This window comes from Trichosurus vulpecula, chromosome 1 (genome assembly GCF_011100635.1).
Source record: "Trichosurus vulpecula isolate mTriVul1 chromosome 1, mTriVul1.pri, whole genome shotgun sequence".
Lineage (NCBI taxonomy): Eukaryota > Metazoa > Chordata > Mammalia > Diprotodontia > Phalangeridae > Trichosurus > Trichosurus vulpecula.
The window spans coordinates 263,397,525-263,414,953 of NC_050573.1; the positions used below are offsets into that span (position 1 = coordinate 263,397,525).

A 17,429-nucleotide genomic window follows, 5' to 3' on the forward strand; every position below is an offset into this window, starting at 1 on the left:
TTACAGTTGTCTTTCAAGGTACTAAGGTGGTAGTATATTAAGAATTCCTTCTTACCTCCTGAGACCATTTGCCCAACTCACATTACATTGTTGGGTTAATTTTCTAAAGGACAGAATACCACTGCTCCTTTCAGCATTTTAAAGGATAAGCTTGAGAGATATCACTTCTAATAACATTGCTCTTGAGATCTGCTCTGGCGTGCTCCTGAATATCTGACTATTGATCAACCAGTTGACATTAATCAGCATTTACAGTGGAATATTAACTGAGTATGTATTACAATGATAGAAGTTTACAAAAAAAAATTCTTCAGGGCCTAAAGCATGAACACAGTCCCCTTGTAAGAAAAGGCTCAAACTTAACATACAAATGAAGACAGGCACATGTGTAGAGAACACATGAGGCCAAAAGATGTCTCATGATTCCTGGCTCTGGGAATTTTTTCTCCCTTTGTGGATTCCCTATCATTTCACTTTTTATATGTGTCCTCAGCAATTGATGAGTCATTGCCTGGATCAGCTGGGCTGGCTTTTTGCAAAGCATGATGTCTCAGCTAACAGGCTGGATGAAGTAGTGACTTGGCTGTTGTGCTCATTTCTCACTGGAGTTGGATGCTGTGGCTACCACCTGTGGTTATCAGTGGGGTATTTGATAGTTTTAATGGATTTCCTGTTCCCCCTAGTTGGTGGTGCATTCCCATCTCAGAATGCTCAGTCACTCCAGATTAGGAAAGAATAAACCCAAAAGAAACAGAGACACTAGGTACTCAGAAATTTGTGTCAGCTAGTGGGGAAAAAATACTCAATTTTCCTCTCCCTCCTCCCCATCCTCCCAAAGGACTCACAGCAATCTTCATTACTTGAATTCTTCAATGGAAGAGAAACACTAGAGGGGTTAAGTGGGGGTATATTGATCCTTATGTATTTGAACAAACTTCTTATTTAGTAACTCTTGAGCATCATTCTTTCCAGCTCCATCGCCAACCAAAGTACTCTGTCATCTCACAGTACCAGCCCTTCAGTCACTCCTGGTCTGAAGAAGAGTCATTGAGGCTCCAAGTGTTCGATTGGAAATAAGAAGGAAATATTTTTCATGCACTGTATAATCTACCAGAAAGGGGAAATCTGAGCATGCTCTAAGGTCAGTCCTTCCTTCCATTACATAGATAGATAGATAGATAGATAGATAGATAGATAGATAGATAGATAGATGCATGAATAGATGGATGAATGTGAATGGATGGATGGATAGATATAGATGGACAGAGAGATATTGATATAGATACTATATCTAGATAGATATAAACAGGGGTAGCTAGGTGGTGCAGTGGATAGAGTGCTACTTCTGGAGTCAGGAAGATCTGAATTCAAATCTGTTCTCAGAAACTTACTAGCTCTGTGACTCTGGCCAAGTGACTTAACTCTGTTTGCCTGTAAAATGAGCTGGAGAAGGAAATGGCAAACGACTCCAGTACTTTTGCCAAGAAAACCCCAAATGGAGTCATGAAGAGTCAGACATGATTGAAATGACTGAACAAAATAGATATAAACATACTGATATAGATATATAGATCATTATAGATTAGATTTTATCTATAGATATATGTATATCTATCTAAATATATTATCTAGATATAGATAAGTAGGTGTATATCGGGATATCTATATTGTTAGAAACATACTTACATTATGTAGGAATAAACAATACTCATTGGGAAGCCAGGAACGTTTTAATTATATTTTACATTTATTCAGTCTAAATCAATGGCTATGTCCCCTGAACAGAGTACAAGAGAGCACAAGGACTCAGACGGACGTCAGTCCTTTTATTGAACCCCACTTCGAACTCCCACCAGGTTTTTCATTGGCCAGATGCAACCCCCTGACTGCCTACATCATGCCCTCCTCAAATGGCTCCTTTAAGCATGCATACAAGTCTCTAACCTTTCACCAGACCTGAGGCCTGGTCTCTGCTAGATCAGATCTAGAACTAGTTCTAATCAGTCACCTGATTTACATTCTGCTAAAGCTGGGGGTGGAGGGGGCTGGAGGGGGGAGTGGGACAATTTCAACTCAGTGGAAACAAAACTGCTCCCCCCATTTCTTACATACATCTATCTAGATATATTATCTATAGATATACCTATGTCTCTATCTATCTATCTATCTATCTCTTTATCTATCTATCTGTCTGTCTATGAAGTGGATCAACTACAAATCTTTGGAGCACTCTACTAGAAACTTCCTTCTAAATTGATATCTAATCATTAATGTTTACTTTCTGGGTCTGGCCTTTCAACTACTTCTGAACCCACCTAGCTTTATTATCATCTAGCCCTTACCTCCCCATATTTTCCATGAGTATGTCATGAAAAACCAACTCAAATGTTTAATATCTAAGTCAAACCATATCTATAGCATCCCTCCAAAATTCTCAACACAATATAATGTTTTCTCCTTTTTTTCCTTTACTTCATCCTCTTCCCTCTTCTATAAAAGTGTTATTAGTTTGGGGTGACCTATTAATGATAATAAAATGATGATTCTTTGTAATCACTGCTTATTTTTATATATATTAAGCATTCCTTTAATGATATATTCTACAATGTTGTCAGAAATTGAAGTCAAACTCTATGACCTATTTGTTACAGATTCTATTCTCTTCAACCTTCTCTCCCCCACCCCCTCCCCACCCCCCTCACCCCCCCCCCCCTTTTCTTGGGAAAATCAGAACAGCATTTCTACTTCTCCTATCCTACAAAGCCTCTCCCATTTTGCATTATCTTGCAAAGATCATTAAGAGTGCCTAGTCACATCATCTATTGTGTAAGTGAACTCACTGCCCAAGGCTGTAAACTATCTGTGTCTGGTGTTTTTAATCTCTTTTATTGTTATTCTCTGCAGTCAAATGTCAAAAGTTTAAGGACAGGGACTTCCTTACCTTTGTATTTTAAAAAAAAAATATGGGTTGATGATTAATGGATTTTTTTTTTTTACTTTCTCCAGGCTTTGATTCAGAGTCAATTCCCTGTTAGTGTCTAAGATTTCTCCCTATGATATATAAGAAATCCTTAAGTCTCAGGCTTTCTTTACATAGGTATGATAATGATATCAATGCCTTTTTATTGGGCAATGAGCTGTTATTAACTAAGCTCATGTGTAAAACCAAACTACATTTATATGGGCATGGCTCACATCTACTTTTAACCTTAACATGAAATCTCTGGGGTTTTAATTTCTTAAAACCCATTTGACTTCTTATTACAGTCGTTTATGCACAGTTTTCAGGATTTTAAATATCTCTTTCTGTTACCCAGTAATGGAAGACTATTGGGTGGTGCACTAGATAGAGTAAAGGAAGTGGAGTCAGGAAGATTCAAGTTTGAATCCAGCCTCAGACAAAGATGATCTGTATGCATTACCTTGGGCAAATCACTTAAACTCCCACTACTTCAGTTTTCTGCTCTGTAAAATCAGAATAATAACAGCACCTACCTTCAGGGTCCCTGTGAGGATAAAATGAGATATTTGTGAAGCACTCAGAAAATCTTAAAGCATTACATAAATGATGGCTATTGTTATTTTTATTAAATGGGAAAGGATGTACACATTGTTTTAAATGAAAGTAAATGAACATCAATAAAAGATATTGTTCCTTTTCCCTGAACCACCAATAATTTTTCAGTTCAATGACAATGCTGAGACATTTCAACCTATTTTACTTATATCCCTTATATGATATATTAATCCATCTGGTGCTATAGAAGAGAGCAAATAAGTATAGCATTATTTATTGCCATGTGGTTTCTGTTTTGAAATTAAACATCTATTTTGCTTTGACATCTTTTTTTAAATTACTATACTTTGTCTTAAAGGTATTTTGTAGTGACAGTATAACACTATTCTATGACAATAATGTAGTCCATTGAATTTACCTTGTAACTAAAACAAACCTATTTAAACCTGCACTTTACAGAAGCTTAAGTGTACCTTGAGATTCATTTTGGCCTAGACCTGTCATTTCAGTAATAGTGGGATTCACTTGTGTGAAACCAGTGGCTTTCTACCTAATCCTATTTGAGGTAATTTCCTGTACTTAACGACAGAGAAATTTCTGAAAATTAGCCTCCTTGATAAATGGTTTGTTTTCTCTGAGCAGTAATGTTTGTGAATAAAATCTCAAGTCCAAGGAGAAAATTATTCATGCATGCATCGTTTTAATTAGAAGAAAAAAAGATTAGTCAACCTTTTGCAAGAGATAACCATATGAAAAGCAACTTTTAATTACTCTTTTGAAGGTTCTTTCCCTGCTGCAAACACAACTTTCCAAATAAATGTTAGAAATAAGCTAGCACTTGTAAGAAGAGGTTAATCATAGAGTAGGTCATGTCTGAATGCCTGATAGAGTGGAGAGGGGGTGCAAATGCACTTTCTTAATCACAGTGATAAAATCAGGATGTTATACTTTATACAAGCCAGGAATTAGGGTGTGTTTTCTCCTTATTCCTCTCACTTCATTACACTGTTGGAGTCCTTAATACTTATGCGTAGTCAGAAACACAATTTGCCAAGAAAGCCATGACATTTGTTTTTTATAATTTTACAACCCTGTGAGTTTTCTTCCATGTTCTCACCAATGCTGAATTTAGTAAGGCATACTATCTCTCTATCTTTTTAGACGATACCCTTTACTGTGCCATAGCACATGGATTTCAGGACTAGCTGTGAAGAGGTAAGTGAAGAGTTTGTGTTCTATTTGTATTGTTTTTGTTGTTGTTGTTTTGTTAACTCAACCCCCAAGCCTCCCTCAAGAAAAATACAAGCAAATGTCATTTCAGCCTAGATTTGCACGACTGTAGCAGTAGCAGGTTTGAATGTGGACTAAGGGGTTGGCCCATTGAGCCATTGAAGTAACACTGCCTTCCTGTCATTGTGGAGAAACCAGTGTTTGCCCAAGCAACTATGTGTCTTCAACATTTATCAATCAGACTGCTGATTTGACTGAATTGTTCCCCTTACATGTGCATTATGCCCTGTAGAATTATTCTGAAAAGCCATTCTTTTCAAACAAATGGTGGTAATATAGCCTTTATAGATCCTTTTTGGTGGATTTACCAGAGAAAAAAGACAAGAATCATACAGGTTGAAGTATATAGAGGGGTTGTTATCTGTATCAATAGAATACCAATATTGATGAAGTCATAGATACTGTAAAGTATTAAAGAATAAGATATCAGCGGGGTTTTCTTTATTGAAAGTAAGCCTAGTATAGTGGTATCATGGTAAAAACACTTGACTAAAAATCAAGAATGTCCTGGTTCCGAATCCATTCTAGTTGTGCAACCTTTAGAAGGTCACTTAACCTCATTTTCCTCAACTGTGTAATGAAGAGATCACACTTAGACTTTGAATAATTTCACAGGAATGCCCTTTATAAACTTGCTATACAATTGTGGATTATTAATATTTGTTTGCTGAAATTAATTGTTCATAATACACCTTAGAGAGATGTCATCTTTTGGGCTACTAGCAGAAAATTGAGAGTACTTGTTGCACTAATGCTTCTTTCCTTCATTCAATAAACATTTATATTGTGTCTATGTCTAAGGTACTGTGCTAGTCCCTGAGGAAGAAAGGAAGATGAATAAAACTTAGTTCATGTCCTAAAGTTTACAGTAGTCTATAATTGAGCAAAGTTAAGGGAACAGAGCCCTGCTCTCTTAATGACTGTTCTTTTAAAAGAAGAAATTCATTATTAATATTTTATGAAGAATTCAGGAAAATGTCCTCTATTGTTCACTGGATAATGAAATCTCTACAAGCAAAGATGAAATACAATTAGTCTTTGCCCTACATTCTTAAATTTCATCCCACAAAAATAATTAGCTTAAGTAAAAAAGGGATATCCTGAGTGGGGAGGCAGTAAACTTTATTTTAAATTTATGGAAAATATATGAAAACTTTAGATTTTCCCATAAATTAAGTTTGTTCTATCTATTGGACATGAAAAGGAACATGAAGTTGAAGAGATAGAAATGAAAAAGAAAGGTCCAGATAATATTGCTCGAAGAAAATGTGAAGATTTTTAAAGGAAATTAAAGTGCAAGTGAATCTGTAATTTTTAAATTCAAAGTCCTTTTATTTTTATAAGAGCTTACTCTTTTAAGACATTGTTTAAAAATTTTCCTTGTTCCATTTCTTTATTTTCTGAAAAATCAATAATCTGCATATCATTGGATATTAATCTCACATTTAAATTTCACTACAATTTAGAATTATAACATAACATTTTTCTCTTAAAGTGAAATCTTAACTGCATATGTGAAGAATCCTTAGAAATTTAATAATTATTGGTTTAAAAGAGAAACACCATATTTCATATTGGAGAAAAGGAGTGAGATCAAAATATTTCTGAACATAAATTGTATCTCATACTTTTAAAGCTCATATGAAATTGCATCTTCATACTTCAGAAAGAGAGAGAGAGAGAGAGAGAGAGAGAGAGAGAGAAACTGACTCTGTTAATAGTTTTCTTTTATATAACTATATTCAAAAATTAGTTGCTCCCTGGAATAGAGGCTATATTATGGTGACTTCCTTAGTATTTTACCTCAACTACAGCATATTTTTATTATATTTTGATTTAAATGAAATTTAATCTAAAAAATCTTTATTTTCTGATCCATATGAGAAAAACACTGCTAGAAACACAAAGATTAAAAAAAGCATAATATCCTTATAATCTACCAGAAGTAGGGGAGATTAGCATAATATAAAATATGATGAAAAATAGAGTGTGATAGATAATGAAATATCAAGACAAAATGCCTGGAGAAAATTTGAGGAGGGAGAAATCACTTTCAATTGGTTTATGTAAGGCTTCATAAAGGAAGAGGTGTCACCTGAGCTGATTTTAAGGAAAAGAAAGATTTCAGTGGGTTCAGTGAAGACACTACAATCATGGAAGATGGCTACCTCAAATATTTTGAAACCCAAAGGTACAGAATAAAATTGTGGAATGGTATATAGCCTAGTTAGTCTGGTATACAGAATATGTCCAATGTATCAATGTGAAATAAGGCTGGAAAACTAGGTTAGAGTCACATGACAGCATGGTATAATTGCCCCAAATGCTAGGCTAAGAAGGTAGTATGTCATCTGAAAAGCAATAGGAAGCCACTGAAGACATTTTAGCAGGGAGTAGCATGGTAAGTTCCATGTCCTAGGAAGATTATTTTGTCAGTTGTATGAATGATGGATTGTAGAGTCTGGGACACCAGTTAGGGGAAAATAATATTCTAGCCAAGACAGAAATAAAATCCTGAACTAAGGCAGTAACATTGTAAGGACTGCCTCACTTTTCTACTTCTGTCTCTATCATTCAGTGCAGTGCCCGGAATATAGTAGATGTTTCATGCTTGCTGATGAATAAGAAAGGATGCATGAGAGAGACCTTGTGGCAGCAGCATCAACAAAGCTTGAAACCTAGTAATCTGAATCAGGGAAATCACATAACCACTTTATGACAGGACCAATCTTCTGATGCTAAGTCCTCTTTCTTCTTTTTACTCTATCACAGTGCTGGAGTTGTTTTTGCTTCTAAACATGTAGTAGACATGACCTTAATTTCTTTTATCTTTGCATTGACTAGGTTATATTGACTAGGCTATTCTAAGTCCAGTTGCTTGCTTACTGCCATCTTCCACTGTGAAAATCAAATTTCATTTGGCAAATATTTATTTAATGCCTTCTATGTGTAAGACACTGAGTTATGCACTGTGAGATGTAAAAGAGAATCAGGCATGTTTCCTGCCCATCAAAAAGCTTATAGAGTGTTCCTAAAGTCTGGACACATAGGCAAAAATGCATGTTTTCAAGAAATGAAATGAATGAAATTTTCAACAATATTTTATTTAATTGGAATTTTAACAAATAGCATCTTCAATTGGATTTCAATCATTTGTGATGCAAAGGTTGATGTGCTTTGCAAGATTCACTTGAACTCGATGCAATAGCTCCACATTTCCTTTGTGTCCAGACTTTAGGAACACCTTTTATAATTGAACTACAAATGACAGAAAAGGGGGAAAGAAAGTTTTCAACAGGTTCAGCCCAGTGAACTTGTTAGTTTTTTTTTTTTCAACAAACATTCATTGAGTGCTTAATATATGAAAATTGCTACCATCAGTGCTTTGGAATTTGATTTAAATAACAATAAAATAAACAATACAGGTGCTGTCATGAAGCTTTCTAAGATTAATTATCTAATAAATATTTTGGGCAATTGGAGCTATCATTTCTGAGGAAGGAGAGAGAACACAGTAGACTGAAGTGGCTTGTGAAGAATTCAGGGGGAATGTGCACAGAAGGATAGCAAATATTTAGCTATGTAGAGAGGAGAGAGAGGGAGTTCTAGGTAAGGGATCAGCAGGCATAAAGTCAAGTAATGAAATATAAATCTGGCTTTATGTGTCTTGCATGAAATTAACTTCAATGTACTCATATTGTTTTTAGTATTCTACAATGTATGAAATGTCATACTCATTAAGAGTTGTGAGATTTCATGGTTGAAAAATTCTATATTCTGAACTAGAAGTAAACATGTTAATTTTTATAGCTGAGGCTATAGTGCATGATTACTTAACAGTACATGTTATGGACTGTGCTTCAGTTATTATTGAGTCTCTATGTTTAGTTTCATTTCTTACAGCTTATCCAAACATTAGCATTTCTTTTTTTTCCACTTTTTTTCATTTAATATTTTTAGTTTTCAGCATTGATTTTCACAAGAGTTTGAATTACATATTTTCTCCCCATTTCTACCCTCCCCCCACTCCAAGATGGCATATATTCTGATTGCCCCATTCCACAGTCAGCCCTCCCTTCTGTCACCCCACTCCCCCCCCATCCTCTTTTCTCCTACTTTCTTATAGGGCAAGATAAATTTCTATGCCTCATTGCCTGTATATCTTATTTCCTAGTTGAATGCAAAAACTTTTTTTAACATCTGCTTTTAAAAATTTGAGTTCCAAATTCTCTCCCCTCTTCCCTCCCTACACACCTCCCTAAGAAGGCAAGCAATTCAACATAGGCCACATGTGTATCATTATGTAAAACCCTTCCACAATACTCATGTTGTGAAAGACTAACTATATTTTGCACCTTCCTATCCTTTCCCCCTTTATTCAATTTTTTCCCTTGACCCTGTCTCTTTTCAAAAGTGTTTGCTTTTGATTACCTCCCCCCAATCTGCCATCCCTTCTATCAACCCCCCTTTTTCATCTCCTTCCTCCTTCTTTCCTGTGGGGTAAGATACCCAACTGAGTGTATATGTTACTCCTTCCTCAGGTCAAATCTGATGAGAGCAAGATTCACTCATTCCCCCTCATATGCCCCCTCTTCCCTTCCAAACAGAACTGCTTTTTCTTGCCACTTTTATGTGAGATAATTTATCCCATTCTATCTCTCCCTTTCTCCCTCTCTCAATATATTCCTCTCTCATCCCTTAATTTGATTTTATTTTTTTAGATATCATATCTTCATATTCAACTCACCCTGTGCCCTTGTGTGTGTGTGTGTGTGTGTGTGTGTGTGTGTGTGTATACACATATGTTCCCTTCAGCTACCCTAATATTGAGGTCTCATGAATTACACCTATTGTCTTTCCATGTAGGAATGTAAACAAAACAGTTCAACTTAAGTAAGTCCCTTATGATTTCTCTTTCTTGTTCACCTTTTCATGTTTCTCTTGATTCTTGTGTTTGAAAGTCAAATTTTCTATTCAGCTCTGGTCTTTTGTGTTGGTAAGCAAAATGGGCTCTTAGCACTCAGTTCAACCAAGTGCCCTTGAAGAGTTTGGCTTTTGTTTCCTTTGATTAATTCAGTGTATTTCATTGAGTCTTACTAGGTGCTAAGCCCCAGGACCAAACCCCTATTAGGTGCTAAGCCTATGCAGGTGTGAAGCTCCCACGGTACTAAGGGGAGGTGCTAACTCAAGAGCCAATAGTAGGAGCCTAAGTTCTGGTCATTCAGATGATGTTGGATTGATGTCTGAAATGGTATAAGAAGAGAAGACAGAGCCATTTGCTTGGAGCTCTTACCCACAGCTATGGTGGTGCACATGACTCTGGGCCAGCCCTTGTTATGAGCTCCCTTGGTGAACCTAGATGTTGGTAACTATGAATTGTATTGGGTCTGTCTGTCTATGTTTGTAATTTATTTGTATTTGCTCTGAAGTTCAGGGTGCTGGCTTTTCCCCCTGAACTAAGTGAATGCTGGATTAAAGTAAACTTGTCAACCCCTTAACATTGCTTTCCTTAGTGAAGCAGATCAAAAGAACCTGGGCTTTTGCAGTGTGCTGGTAGAGTGCTTGTTGTTGGGCTTGTGTTGGTCTTTCACCCACAAAACAGTTGCTAGGCAGATTGTTGCAATATCTTTTCACTGAGAAAGCTTGAGAGTCCTCTATTTTATTGAAAATCCATTTTGTGCCTTGGAGCATGATACTCAGTTTTTCTGGGTAGGGGATTCTTGGTTTTAATGCTAGCTCCATTGACCTCCGGAATATCATATTCCAAGCCCTTCGACACCTTAATGTAGAAGCTACTAGCTCTTGTGTTATCCTGATTGTGTTTCCATAATACTCAAACTGTTTCTTTCTGGCTACTTATAGTATTTTCTCCTTGACCTGGGAGCTCTGGAATTTGGCAACAATATTCCTAGGAGTTTTCTTTTTGGGATTTTTGTCAGGAGGTGATCAGTGGATCATTTTGATTTCTATTTTTCCCTGTGGCTCTAGAATATCAGGGCAGTTCTCCTTGATAATTTCTTGAAAGATGAGATCTAGGCTCATTTTTTCATCATGGCTTTCAGGTAGTCCAATAATTTTTAAATTATCTCTCCTGGATCTGTTTTCCACATCAGTGGTTTTTCCAATGAGATATTTCACATTGTCTTCCATTTTTTTCATTCCTTTGGTTCTGTTTTATAATATCTTGCTTTCTCATAGAGTCACTAGCTTCCACTTGCTCCAATCTAATTTTTAAGGTAGTATTTTCTTCAGTGATCTTTTGGACATCTTTTTCCATTTGGCTAATTCTGCCTTTCAAGGCATTCTTCTCCTCGTTGACTTTTTGGAGCTCTTTTGCCATTTGAGTTAATCTATTTTTAAGGTGTTATTCTCTTCAGCATTTTTTGGGTCTCCTTTAGCAAGTCCTTGACTTGTTTTTCTTGGTTTTCTCACATCATTCTCATTTCTCTTCCCAATTTTTCCTCTGCCTCTCTTGCTTGATTTTTAAAATCCTTTTTGAGCTCTTCCATGGCCTGAGACCAGTTCATGTTTTTCTTGGAGGCTTTTGATATCGGCTTTTTGACTTTGTTGACTTCGTCTGGCTGTATGTTTTGGTCTTCTTTGTCACCAAAGAAAGATTCCAAAGTCTGAGTCTGAATCTGAGTCTGTTTTCACTTCCTGGCCATGTTCCCAGCCAAATTTCTTGACCCTTGAGTGTTTTGTGGGGGTATGACTACTTGTAGAGTAGAGAGTACTTTGTCCCAAGCTTAAGGGCCTATGCTGTAAAGCTATTTCTACATGGCAAGATCTGCCACACCAGCACTCTTCCTCCCCCCAACAACCGCCAGCCCTGACTGTGACTCAGATCTGAGTAGGCTCTACACTCCTGCTCTGATCTGCCACTTATTTCCTCCCACCAGGTGGGCCTGGAGCTGTAATTCTATAGCTGCACCACCTCCACTGCTCCAGGGCAGTGGCCAAACCAGGAACTCCTTTCACTCTGTCCCCTGCAGTTTTTTTCCTGCTAACTTTCTCTGTTGTCTTTGGTGTTTGTGGGTTGAGAAGTCTGGTAACTGCCACAGCTCACTAATTCAGGGTGCTAGGGCCTGTTCTGCCCTGGCTCCCAGTCTGGTTGGTCCAGCCGCAGCCCACGCTGGGCTCTGCTCCGCTCTACTCCCAGCTCCATGGGATAGACCTTACCCAGTGTCCATCCAGGCTATCCTGGGCTGTAGTCTTGCTTCCCTCTGCTATTCCATGGGTTCTTCAGTTCTAGAATTTGTTTAGAGCCATTTTTATGGGTGTTTGGAGGGTCCTGGGGGAGAGCCCTAGGCCAGTCCCAGCTTTCCAGTTGCCATCTTGGCTCCGCCCCACATTTGCATTTCTTATAAAAGTTTTGTTCCAGCCCTGAATGTGATATGTCATAGCAATTTGAAAATTTCCTCCCAAAATATGCCTTTCATCCTGTTGAAAAACTAGAAATATTAGAAAGACAATTTTTGTTCAGGAAAACTGCATTGAGACACAGCCATAGTATAGTATATAGAGAGCCATCTTGAAAGTCTGGAAGACACACATTCTGGCTTTATGGCCCTGAAAAGTCATTTAAATTTTCAGTGTCTCAGGCAACTCTTCAAGACTGTAAGTGGCAGAGAAAGTGTTTTTCTGCATTGATAAAGGGAGTTTTCTCACCTGGACTTCCCCATAATATTAAAATCAGAAGTCTTCAGAAAACATCCCATATAGACTTTTTTAATGGCATTTAAGAGTTTAAAAAAATCTCTACATTTCTTTTCCTGTATATTCCAATGATATTCACATAATTTTAGAAGGTCTAATTTCAGATCATATTTAATAACCACCACTCTTTACCCAAGAGCACTTGTAGAAGGACATGAACAAGAGGCACACATAAGACGAGAGCATGAACATTTAGGTGTCTCATCTGCTGGAAGAAATATCCATGCTGATGTGAGCACAGATTCATCAAAACCTTAAAGCATATTTTAAATGGAATACTTTAAAAACATACAAACTTGAAGTGGTTATTCAGTCCAAAAGTTTTTATTCATCTGCCCCAGTGTAAATGGCAGAGACTGATATGTTCTTTTGAGTCATGCAAAATTGATAGGCATAATCATATTTCTTTAATTTATAGAATATTTTGCTAATTATTTTGAAATATATTTATCTTAATTCAACTCAAACAACTATTGAATGACACTACATACCAAGTCTAGTCAATAAATAGTTATTAAATATTTACTATGAAAGAAAGGTAAAAAATAGTCCCTGCTCCTAAAAAGCTCACAATCTAATGGGGAAAACAACATGCAAACAATTATATTCAAACAAGATATGTACTGGACAAATTGGAGGCTATTTCAGAAGAAAGGCACTTGTTTCCAATTATTTCTGAGTAAAGAAAAAAATGACCTCCTCTTTTACCCTGATGATACAACAGTTAATGTATATGGGAAGTAATAATTGAAAATTGAAGATACACTAAAGTGGAAGCAGTGATACTTGGGGCTCCTTACCAAGATTAGCAATGCCAGACAGTAATTTTTTGTTCTACTTTGATCTTAGTTGGAAGTGATGTAGGATCAGTCCTATGCATACAACTAAGAAGTATCAAAATGATGTCTTTGATTCTCTCTTACTTCCCTTTCCAGTCCTTTCCCCACTGCCTCCATGGAAATTTGCTCATTATTCAAAAATTTACCTTCCTCTTTACCAAACTACAAAGCCTGACTGACTGTAGAAAAAAATCTTAGCTAGGAAGAATCTAGGATTATGTTCATGGATACATGGTGATATCAGGGGAAACCTTACCCTTTCCTCAAGTGACGATGAGTTTTGCTTTTAGAAAAACTTTAATTATGGTGTAGTTTGAAGGAGATTGGTCTGAGAGATAGAAGGGCCTGGAGGCTATTTCCTGATCTTCAACTAACTAGCTGTGTAAGCTTGGCACAGTGGTTCAAGCTCAATAGATCTTGATGTCCTTGAGTGTAAATAAAAAGAAGGAACAGCTAGATGGCAGAGTGGATAAATTACCAGGCCTGGAGTTAGGAAGACTCATCTTTCTGACCTCAGACACTTACTAGTTATGTGACCCTGGTAAGTCACTTAACCATGTTTACTTCACTTAAGCAGAAGGAAATGGCAAAATACTGCAGTATCTTTATTAAGAAAATCCCAAATGGGCCCATGAAGAATTGGACACAACTGAAAAAAATGACTAGACAATGACTACTAAGAAGGTTTGGAACTGATGAACTCCAGCATCCTACATCCTGTGTTCTCATGTTTGTAGCAGAAGTATATGGAGACATTGTTCACAGTTATGACTATGCTGTCATCTTTACATACTGACAAAATATATGTCTTCTGACCTCCATCTCCTACTTTTATAAGCATTTCCCCTTGGATATTCTGCAATGTAAACCCTGCATGATCCAAACAGAGTTAAATTTCATTCCCCAAAGTGCATTCTTCTTTCTGACTTCCTTATTGCTGTTAGTGACAATACCACATACTCAGCCTTGCATATTCAAAAACTGAATATTATCCTTATCCTCTTTTTTCTCCTTTTACTTTAAGTTCTGGATCACCTCAAATCCTATTCAGTTCAGCTAAGTGTCTCAGTGGATGGAGAGTTAAACCTAGAATCAGAAAAAAACTCGAGTTTGAATACCTCCTCAGACATTTATGAGCTGTATGACCCTGGTTGCCTCAGTCTCCTCCTCTTTAAAATGAGAACGATATTATCAACCATCTGCCAGGGTTTTTGTGAGGATAAAATGACACAGCATTTGTAAAGCACTTTGCAAACCTTAAAGCACTATCTAACTGCTAGTTATCATTATTATTGATTGATTCGTTAATATTTTCTTTGCTGTTCCCATAGCTATGACCACAAGTATTCTTTATATTTGGATTGGACTTTCAAAATGAATTCCTAACAGGCTTTCTCATTTCTACCGTCTCCCTTTCAATCCATCTTTTACATCACTGCCAAACTAAGTTTCTTTATACATAAATCTGACTGTTACTCCTCTGCTTGAAAACCTTCAGGGTCTCCTTATATCCTTTTAATTCAAATTAAAATCTATTGCCTGGAACTTCCAGTGCCTGGACGGCAGAGTGAAGAAGGAACCCTCTGAAGCTTTCCCCAATTCCCCTCCAAACAACTTGAAAACCACCTCAGAATTAATCTGGGCACAGGGAAGCAGCTTACCAGCCTGGCAAGAAAGGTCTGTCTTGCTGGGGTGGGAGGAAAGCAAGGTCTAAGAGCAGCAGCAGCAGCAGTAGTAGCCAGCCTCACAGCAGGGGGTCTGTACCAAGGCTCCAAGCCTGTGGTAATCCATCAGTGAAGCCCCACTCAATGGCAAACCAGCAGCATCCTAGGCTAGTGAGCAGTCTGTGCAGAGCAATAAGGCCCCATCCCAGTGATGCAACCTCCAGCACAAGCCATGAGAGAGGTCTTGACCCCACTGCTAACCAGTAGTGAAGCCCCTCCTTGGGGCTGGTCAACAGCCTGACCCCACACCTGGGACCTACTTCAGAGGGTTCTTATTTCCATAGCAACCCAGAAGCAGGGCCCCACACCCAGAGCAGAACAGAAGCTAAACTCCACACACAGGGCTGTCCAAAAGGGAGGCCCCATGCCCCAGTACAAGCCAGAAGGGAAGCCAACCCTCCAGAAACATCAAGAAGCTAAGTGCTGAAGCCCAGTGAAAACCAGCAGTAAGACCCAGAGCCCTAACAAAAAAAGTTTGTGACAGTGCAGGGCTAGAGCCGAACTTTCACATAGAAACACCAAGTCAAAAAAAAAAAAGAAAACAAGCAAATAAAAAGAGTTTCACTACAGAAAGTTACTATGATGAAAGGGAGGATGAAGGCATAAACTTAGACAAGGACAATAGTGTCAAAATAGCTACATGTGAAATTACAAAGAAAAATGTAGTTTGGTCTTAGGCCCAAAAAGAATTCCTGGGAGAGCTTAAATAGGATTTTAAAAAGCAAATTAGAGAAGTAGAAGAAAAATTGGGAAAAGAAATGAGAGTAATGCAAGAGAATCATGAAAAAAAGTCAGTAGCATGGAAAAAGACACACAGAAATTCACTGAGAAAAATACCTCCCTAAAAAATAGAATTGGCCAAATGGAAAAGGAAGTACAAAAGCTTGCTGAAGAAAATAATACCTTAAAAATTAGAATAACAAGTGAAAACTAAAGATTCTATGAGATATCAAGAAATCATATGATTATCTCAATAGATGCAACAAAAGCCTTTAACAAAACATAGCACCCATTCTATTAAAAAACACTAGAGAGCATAGGAATAAGTGGAGTTTGCCTTAAAATGATAAGTAATATTTATCTGAAACCATCAGCAAGCATTATATGTAACAGGAAAAAGCTAGAAGCTTTCCCAATACAATCAGAGGTGAAGATTCAGGATGAAGCGAAGTTTGTTTTCCATGGAACAGGCATTGCAGAGGGCACAGTGTAAAGGATGGATAGTGATTCGTTGAAATTTTGAGTTGGGAGGTTGAGGGAGAATAGGATAAGGAATCACGTGCTTGGGTAGGGAATGGGGTTTGCAAGATGATCTACAGGTTTCCAAAGATGGAACAGGATTTTCTAGGGATAGGCAAAAACAAAATCAAAGGAAAGGAGGCAAGAAAATACAGGGCACATTTGGGGTAGGGGTGGGGTGTAATAGAATAGTCCTGTTTGACTGTGGCATAAAGTTCATTGAAGGAATAATGAGAAATAAAACTAGATATGGAGGTTGTTGGGAGGTTGGGAGGGTGGGGGTGCATGGCTCCTGATTGAAAAGGTCTTTGAATATCAGGCAATAGATTTTTTTTTAATATTTTTCTTTCTCAATCCTTCCATCTACTGATGAAACCTGCCTCCCTCCATATGACATAGCTTCCCTGAACACCCTGGCCAGTACTGAGTGCACCTTCACTCATTCTCAGTCAATCAATCAATTAACAATTATTAAGATCCTACTATGTTCCAGTCACAGTGCTAAGCACTGGAACCCCTAGCCCCCTTGTTATATCACCAGTTATAAAACCAGGCCTCAGCCTTGGATAATTCATATCATTTGCCACTCCTTCTAAACACATGCTTCTGAATAAAGGTGGAGAACATCACAGAACCATTCTTACTGAGTTCACTATAAATTTACATTACACAATCTCAACTGGGCCCTCTCTACCGCTAGGGATTCCTACTATACCTCCCTTATCCAACTCACTATTCCATTCTCCACAATGGTTGTTCCAAACATCTTCAGCCTTCCTCAAACCTCCCACCTCCCCCCACCTCATACTCTCTGCTACAATAATTGACTCAAATTTTACCTGAAAAATAAAAAAAAAATGAGGCCGTTTGATATTAACTGCCTCTTTTCCCTTCTTTCTCATCTCCTATCACCCAGATGCCTTCTCTCACTATGTCTTTCTTCATACCTGATGAAGTTGTCTTATTTCTTGCCAAGTCTAACCTGTCTACATGTTCAGGAAATGCCATTCCATCCCATCTCCTCTAAAAAAATTGCCTACTCTGTCATCCTCATTCTATCATTTATTTTAATATCTTCCTAACTACTTGCTCATTCCCTACTGC

General features: G+C 37.5%; 1 protein-coding gene across 1 annotated transcript in view; it reads left to right on the forward strand.

The window, feature by feature from the left end:
- Positions 1-1,034: 1,034 nt before the first annotated feature.
- Positions 1,035-17,429, forward strand: part of LOC118836753 (gamma-1-syntrophin-like) — a 197,704-nt gene continuing 181,309 nt past the window's right edge. The window contains exons 1-2 of the mRNA XM_036743949.1: positions 1,035-1,141; positions 4,679-4,732. Of these exons, the coding sequence (XP_036599844.1) occupies positions 4,706-4,732 (27 nt within the window). The 5' untranslated portion in view covers positions 1,035-1,141; positions 4,679-4,705. The remainder of the gene's footprint in view (positions 1,142-4,678; positions 4,733-17,429) is intronic.